Raw genomic sequence first — 7,917 nt, forward strand, 5'->3', positions numbered from 1 at the left:
GAAGGGAGAAGATAGTCTATGGGACTATGGGAGATTTTGAGTCTATTCTGTGTGAATAAGACAAAGAGTTCAGCCTGTGTAGCTATATGCCTGTCAGAGTGGAGTTTTGGGAGTTTGAGAGACTGTTTGTGACATGAAGCTTTGTCAGTTACATTTACAAGTGCCTTTCATCAGCAACAGTTCAAAATAACCAGAAACCTGTTTTGTTCTTTATTAAATATATCTTTTTTGTTTTGTTTAAACTTATCCCAGAAATCAGAATAGTCCTTCCTCAGGGCCACATAGTCCTCTGAAGTGCCCAGACCCTAGGTCATTCTACCAAAAGAGAGAGATTTGGATTTTTTAATTCCTGGTGGCAGCAGAAATCTACCAAGTTTAGGTACACAGAGCGTGTTTTAAAGGTAAAACCGTCTCCCCTATAAGCAAGCACGTCACAGTTGGCATAGTTTCCAAGATCTGACAAAATCAGGCGAGGCAGATGTTCTGAGGTGGTTTGCCATGACCTGCCTCTGCATAGCAACTCTAGACTTCTTCAGTGATCTCCCATCCATGTCCTAACCAGGGCTAACCCTGCTTAACCCCTGAGCTCTGATGAGAACTGGCTAGTCTGGGCCATCCAGGTCTGGTCACAGTTTCTTGTAGAACCCAGGTTTTCTACGGCCTTTCTGATCTTTGTTATCCTCCTCTGAACTCTTTCCAATTCATCTCCCCACCTGTCCCCCCGTCCCCCCCCCATGTAGACAATGTCTTTGCGTGCAGTCTGATTTGGGCTTCAGTCCCCCAAAACTGAGCCTCCCCTAGCAAGAGGAAGCTGGTCTCGAGATGGATTTCGTCCAATCTTAATTTATTTTACAGAATAAACGTAACTCTTATCGGAGAAGCGGCTCCCTAACTCAGGGAGGGAGGATCCTGATTAGATTGGGCAACAAAGCCACAGTCTTTTGTCCTTATCTTGCTTCTTCCTCCTTGGGTCTGTGGACTACAAACATCTCCAATCTTTAACCAACAACGCAAAGGTAAACATGCTTTTTGTGCCGAGGCACCTGAACATAGGCCGCTAAGAGTGCACTACTAAGCCTCCGGCAAATAGAAAGCAAGTGGGGCAGGGAATCAAACGTGTACGCAAAGGGGTTGTTGGTTTTGTAGACTTGAGACTGCAAAGCTAAGGCTGACACATTCCTGTTCTCCACCCCCACCCCCGCCACCGCTGCCTGACCTAAACTCTTCCACTGACGTATTTTCTGGAATGCAAGTGTACTGTCATGGAAATGTGGTCAGATGGGTAACTTCCTCCACATATGGTGGCCTTGTCCAATTTTTGTGTCTTTTTGGAAACAGGTTCACCAAAATATTCCTTGGATTATAGGTGTAAAGTTAAATTTTCTTCCTGAGGTTTTTTTAATGGAATACCAACCCCCACCCCACCCCAGTAGGAAATAAAGAGCATGATAAGCTAATCTCTATTTTACTTTCTCCAGCAGGAAATATGGTTGCTGTCCATTGGAAAAAATCCTTTGCCACCCGAGTTGTATTTCGTCTCATTTTGTTATGGCAAAGGTTACCATTGGCACTATGCTACCATACTCCGCGAAGGCTTATAATAATTTTGTGTCACCCTGTTTCCCGCTAATGCAATTTTTGTCTGAACAAGATATCATTCCGAACAATCCAATTTACAAAGATATGATTTTCTTCTAGGTTTTGCTTGGCTACCTATGTCAATGTGAGAAGAAAAATGGTAGGCAGGTAATTTATATCTACTCAGGAAGGTGGGGTAGGGCTGAGTCATTATCTTGTAGGAGTCATTGACACAGAGAGTCCTCCATCTTTCTGCGTTATACCTCTGAGGATGCCAGTCACAGCTGCTGGCGAAACGTCAGGTCCTACAATGCCAGGACCACGGCCATACAGCCCAGAAAATCTGCAACAACTAATGAAAAAAAAAATGGCTTGTGAAGGTATTTCACTTGAGCAGTTCTGGAAAGAGCTCTCTCTGCAGTTGCAGAGGATTATTATGGGATGCCTCTGATAGAATGTAGGGTAAGGGGCTGAAACGCCCACCCCTTCAAGGGTGGAGGAGATTCTGACTTACCCCAACAGCAGATGTTTTGGGACAGGAGTGCGCTCTCTCTCTCTTCATTACTGTAGCCCTGAGGCCGTGAACCTGTGAGGTCTGAGGGGCGCATGTTCAGTGCCCAAAAGGATCCCGCTCCAGTCTGCAGGGCAGGTAGGGGTTAGGACAAAGGCTTGGCCTCTCTCTCTCTCTCTTTCTCTGTTCCTCCTAGTCTCTACGGCTCTGCCTGCCTGTCCCTGCCCAGAAGGTGTAAGCCCAGCGAACAATGTAGAATCAGCTTAAAATGGTGCAGTGGCTTTGTATGATGTAAAGGTAAAGGTAAAGGTTCCCTTGCTCGAAAGCCAGTTGAGTCCGACTCTAGGGTTGCAGTGCTCATCTCCGTTTCAAAGCCGAAGAGCCAGCGCTGTCCGAAGACGTTTCCGTGGTCCTGTGGCCGGCATGACTAAACACCAAGGCACACGGAACGCTGTTACCTTCCCACCGAAGTGGTCCCTGTTTATCTACTTGCAATTTCTTGCTTTCGAACTGCTAGGTTGGCAGGAGGAGCTCGCTCCTTCAGGCGCCCCCCGGGTGTCAAACTGCTGAACTACTGACCTTCCACAGCCTGCAGTTCAGCATCTTAACCACTCGAGCCACTGCAGCTCCACAGAAATGGCAGAAATGCAAATCTGGACAATGTTGTTTGGCAGGATAATAGGCTAACTGTTTCGGTTGGACAACATCCCTCTCCAGCATGTACTTGTGGAGTCATTCTCCTCCGGATGCCTGAGAGAATGAAACTAGGCGGTGAAGAAACAGATCAGAACAGGTTTCCAGTGGCTCTTGGAGGCTGGACACAATTCAGGTGCAGAATATTCGTGATATTCCCGATCAGATGTCTGTGCACGAGAAATCTTGACCAGTGTTCCCTCTAAGCTGAGTTAGTGTGAGCCAGCTCACAGTTTTCTAGCCTCCGGCTCACACATTTTTGCCTTAGCTCAGGGAGGAGGGCTCCAGAGCAAAGTAAGTTATGCAGTAGCTAAATCGCCCGCTCACACCTTTAATGCCGGTAGCTCACAAAGTAGATTTTTTTCCTCACAAGACTCCACAGCTTAGAGGGAGCATTGATCTTGACCGATGGGAATGAGCAGTTGGGACATTATTAATTTCCTCCCTCCTCCTGCCGGGAGTGCTCGCCCCCTGCAAAACTTTACTGCACGACGTCTCTTTGCCTTGTGCGCCTCGCCCCACTGAGATTTTATAACCACATTGCGGTTGTCACGCCAACAAATGCGCTGGGCGAAAGAGGAATGTTGTAGCCTAATGGCAGGTACCCCTCCCACTATGAGTGTGGTAAAGCAAAGAGGGAAAAGGAGGAAGGAAGTTTGCATTATTTTTATTGTGCATTGTTCACCAAACCAGACCCACAATTTTACACACACAGGGGGGGGGGGAGTTTATGAATAAGGTATGGGAAACAGCAGGGGACGGAAGACATTTTGTCCTTGGTTTAAATTTATGGAAACACATACATGACGTTAAAAGGGAGACTGACATGTCCACCCCACGTCTCTGCAAAATATCTCGTAGATCATATAAACACACACTATGGTAGCAGCAATGGGAAGAAAACCCCACACACTCTTGTGTCAGCCTCGGAAGTCCATACCAGAGGCTTTGACGAGTTCCAGTTCTTTGCCCTTCTCCTCCCCTGGAAAAGCACATGAGGTCTATTATTTATTTGTACGTCGACGTCCCCAGCCACCAGTGGGGGATGGGGGCATAGGGTTGCCAGATCCAGGTTGGGAAGCTCCTGGAGATTTGGGGATGGAGCTTGGGGAGGGCGGGGACCTCCGTGGGGTACAAGGCCATAGAGTCCACCCTTCAAAGAGTCCATTTCCTCCAGGGGGACTGATCTCTGTAGTCTGGAGACAGGGTTACCAGGTTCTCCTAGCCACCGGTCAGTGATGAAGCTGCCTTATACTGCATCAGACCATCGGTCCATCAAAGTCAGTATTGTCTACTCAGACCGGCAGCGGCTCTCCAGGGGTCTCAGGTGGAGGTCTTTCCCATCACCTCCTGCCTGGTCCTTTTTTACTGGAGATGCCGGGGATTGAACCTGGGACCTTCTGTTTGTATGAACACAGGAGGCTGCCTTCTACTGAATCAGACCTTTGGTCCATCGAGGTCAGTGTTGTCTACTCAAGACTGGCAGCAGCTCTCCAGGGTCTCAGGTGGAGGTCCTTCCCATCACCTCCTGCCTGGTCCTTTCAAGTGGAGATGCCGGGGACTGAACCTGGGGCCTTCTGCATGCCGAACGGATGCTCTACCCCTGGGAGGGGGGTAGGGTTGCCAGATCCAGGTTGGGAAACTTCTGTAGATTTGGCGATGGAACCCGGGGAGGACGGGGACCTCCGTGGGGTACAATGCCACACCGTCCACACTCCAAAGCATCTATTTTCTCCATGGGAAGGGAAGGAGATGAGCTGTAATTCCGGGGTGGGTGGGGTCCCCAGGTCCCACCTGGAGGCTGGCATCCCTACTTACAATCATAGCTAAAAACGTGTCCCGCTAAAACCAAAATAAAATAGCAAACTCCAGACCTCTCCCCCCCTCTTCCCCATGTGCAAGATGCTCACTGTTCAACCTCCCCCCTCCGAAGCCCCAGCAAACAGTCAGGCTTTGCAGAACCTTCCGGAAGATCTCCAAGGAAGGGCCCCCCTCTCACCTCTTCTGGGAGCCCCTTCCACGGGGTTGCAGCCATGATGGAAAAGGCCTTGGGGATCTGGTTGAGGCTAGACAGGCCACTCTAGGTGGTGGAAGGGGGAGGGAGATCTGGAAAGTGTTCCAGTAGATAAGTGCTCTGAATCAAGGAAAGGAAGGAAAAGGAGAAGAAATTGGATTTATACCCCACCACCCTTCACTCGGAGTCTCAGAGGGGTTTACAGTCTCCTTCCTCTCCTTACAACAGACACCCTGTGAGGTAGGTGGGGCTGGGAGAGCTCTTTCCAGAACTGTCCTTGAGGGAATAGCTCTGACAGAACTACGGCTTGCCCAAGGTCGTCCAGCAGCTGCAAGTGGAGCAGTGGGGAATCAAACCCGGTTCTCCCAGATTAGAGTCTGCTGCTCTTAAGCACTATGCCTAAGGGACAGATAGGGCAGAGCAAGTGACACATTAATTCCAACTTCTTTACACAGAGAGTGATTCAAACGTGGAATTTGCTGCCAGAGGATGTAGTGATGGCCGCAGAAATAGACAGCTTTAAAGGGTAGATTCATGGAGGAGAGGTCTATCAGAGGCTACTAGCCAAGGTGACTGAGGGGAATCTCCACATTCAGAGGCACTGAACCTCTGAATCCCAGAGCCAGGAGGCAACATCAGGGGAAGGACTTGGCTTCTGTGCCCTGTTGTTGGCCCTCCAGAGGAACTGGCTGGGCACTGTGTGAGACAGAATGCTGGACTAGATGGACCCTCACTGGTCTGATCCAGCAGGGCTGATGTTCTGATGAAGGCCTCAGCCTCTCTGCCCTGTTGTTGGCCCTCCAGAGGACCTGGTTGGCCCCTGTGTGAGACACGATGCTGGACTAGATGGGCTCTTCTGATGTTCTTTCTTTGCATACCTTTTAAATGAAGATAGACTCAGGTAGGTAGCTGTGTTGGTCTGAAGCAGCAGAATAAAGTTTGAGTCCAGGGGCACCTTTAAGACCAACAAAGTTTTATTCAAGGTATACGCTTCTGCGTGCACACACACTTCTTCACACAAAGCTTATACCTTGGACAAAACTTTGTTGGTCTTAAAGGTGCCACTGGGCTCAAACTTTGTTTTCTTTAATGAAGGTGCTGAAATAGCTGTGCTTTGAAAGGTCGAAAGTCTCAGTGCAGCCAAAGAACTGGCTTAAAACAGGAGAGGGAGAAACAACTCTGGCCTTTGCAGCTGATTTGGATGAAACATTCTCCTGTGCCCCGCCCCCACGTCCTACCTTGCCTTTTGCAATGTCCATTGACTCGTTAAAATCTCACAGTCACAGTCACAAATGACCACTGTTGCAGTGGGACGGCTATTGTGCTGCATTGAAAACATTGCCACTTTCTCTTTAGGTAGTCCCCTTATCGATGAATGGCCTTGGACGTTCATCAGAGCGCCTTCCCATATATTGCTTTGTACCGCAGGTACTCCTCCAGACACTGTATGGCGTATTCATCCACCGAGGGATCAAATTTGTTGGCTAGGAGGTGATGCTGAGAGAGCATCCAGTGGAGGTCACCCGCTCCGTAGATGCACACCGCCCGCCGGGAGACACCCGTGCAAGGGGGGTATGGAGCCCCTTTGTGGACATCCCCCTCTAAGTAAGACCACTTCACAACCCTTGCAATGGCGTTCATGTCCGTGAGGTCATATTTATCGTTGCTGGGCATGGATCCTGGCACTCCGGGCATCCGATGCAGAGTGGCCCAGAGATGTTCGTCTGGACTGTAAGTGTCCTTGTTCCACTCTAGGAACTGTTTCACCGTTGGGTCTTTGAAAAGGTGTTGAACGAACTCCCTTGTGACCACGATATAAGCATTGCCGGTGAACATGGGGGATCCATGCGGAGGGGGGCTCTTCACGGTATCGGTCCGAGACACGGAATCCTTCACTTCGTGGTGGTATTTCCAGCGTTGTGCTTTAGCGGAAGACGGTCTCTCTGATTCCATATTGTTCTGTTGGTTCAATGCTTTCAGGACGCGGACGATCTCCGCGTTGGTCTTGATGGGGAAATCGGTCCCACAGGTGTTCAGGAGGTACTTCCACTGAACTTTGCTCTTCAGGAGGTCTTCCATGCAGTTCAGGTCGGCTTGAACCCTGGACCACGAGGCATACACCACTGATTCCAGCTTAGATGCGACAAAGACATTGTCAAAGCAGGAGGCAATGCCTCGCACCGCCTCTTTGAAAGGTTTGGAGGACTTCTCGTCTACGTGGATGCAGTAGGCATTCTGAGGGGCGTAGATGGACCGCAACAACTTCTCAAACATTTCGATCTGATTGTGGATCACCATGGAATAAGCAATGGGGAAGTCTTCTTCCTCGTTGCTCAGCGGGAATTGGATGTACCTCCTGCTCTCTTTGAAGAGCCTGCAGTTCTGGGTCATGTTCAGGTAATCTCTCTCGCTCAAGGAGACCTTCTGGCTCTTCTTTTGCAGCCTCCACAGGAGCGCCTCCCGGACCATGCTGGCATCGCCTCTGGTGATCCGGGAGCAGCTGATCTCGTTCTTGGGAGAGAGTCTCAGAGACTGGTAGAGCTGATCCTTGCACAGTTGAGTCTGCGGGTCTTCAGTGTCCTTCCCCAGATCATTAAACCGGCACTCCCAGGAGGTATATTTCAAAACCACCGTGGCGCACAGCATCAGACTCCCCACTGCCAGCAGACGCAGGACATGACCGAAGACTTTCCTCTCCGAGCAATACATTTTTTTGTGGCTGGTGGAGAGAAAGCTTCGCTTCCCGCTGTTTCTTTGCTTCAGCTGCGGGGGACAAAGGTCTGCTCTGTCTGGCAAACTCGGGATGGATTCAAAGGTCGCTTTTCAGACTTCGCATCTCTTTATGAGCAATAGGTGCTTTCTGAGTACTCAGCTATATGCAAATGTAACCGGAGCTACCCTGAATTGTTAAGGGCCGTTCAGGTAGGGGAGGGGCTGGGAGTGCTGGTCTCCGGCCAGGTTTGTTCACTCCAGAGGTGTCGCAATCCTTGCAAAATTGATGGCCGGAACGATAGGATGACTGAGAAAGAGGAAGTCGCCTTTCTTGTTTTTCGGTTTATTCGTTCAGTGACCTTTTCGCAGCGACTTGAATTTCTGGCCGATCCAGCAGGTCGATCGACTG

At 49.8% G+C, this 7,917-nt stretch overlaps 1 protein-coding gene across 1 annotated transcript; it reads right to left on the minus strand.

The window, feature by feature from the left end:
* Positions 1-6,188: 6,188 nt before the first annotated feature.
* GCNT3 (glucosaminyl (N-acetyl) transferase 3, mucin type) lies at positions 6,189-7,505 on the minus strand. Its single transcript, XM_015429164.1, has one exon. It carries the CDS (start codon positions 7,503-7,505, stop codon positions 6,189-6,191), a length of 1,317 nt encoding a protein of 438 aa, XP_015284650.1.
* Between the last annotated feature and the right edge of the window lie 412 nt (positions 7,506-7,917).

Source organism: Gekko japonicus, unplaced genomic scaffold, assembly GCF_001447785.1.
Source record: "Gekko japonicus isolate JY-2015 unplaced genomic scaffold, Gekko_japonicus_V1.1 scaffold2703, whole genome shotgun sequence".
Taxonomy (NCBI): domain Eukaryota; kingdom Metazoa; phylum Chordata; class Lepidosauria; order Squamata; family Gekkonidae; genus Gekko; species Gekko japonicus.

What these genes read in the sequence shown, in the direction of transcription:
- GCNT3 (XM_015429164.1), bottom strand. Translation starts at nt 7,505, where the DNA reads ATGTATTGCTCGGAGAGGAAAGTCTTCGGTCATGTCCTGCGTCTGCTG.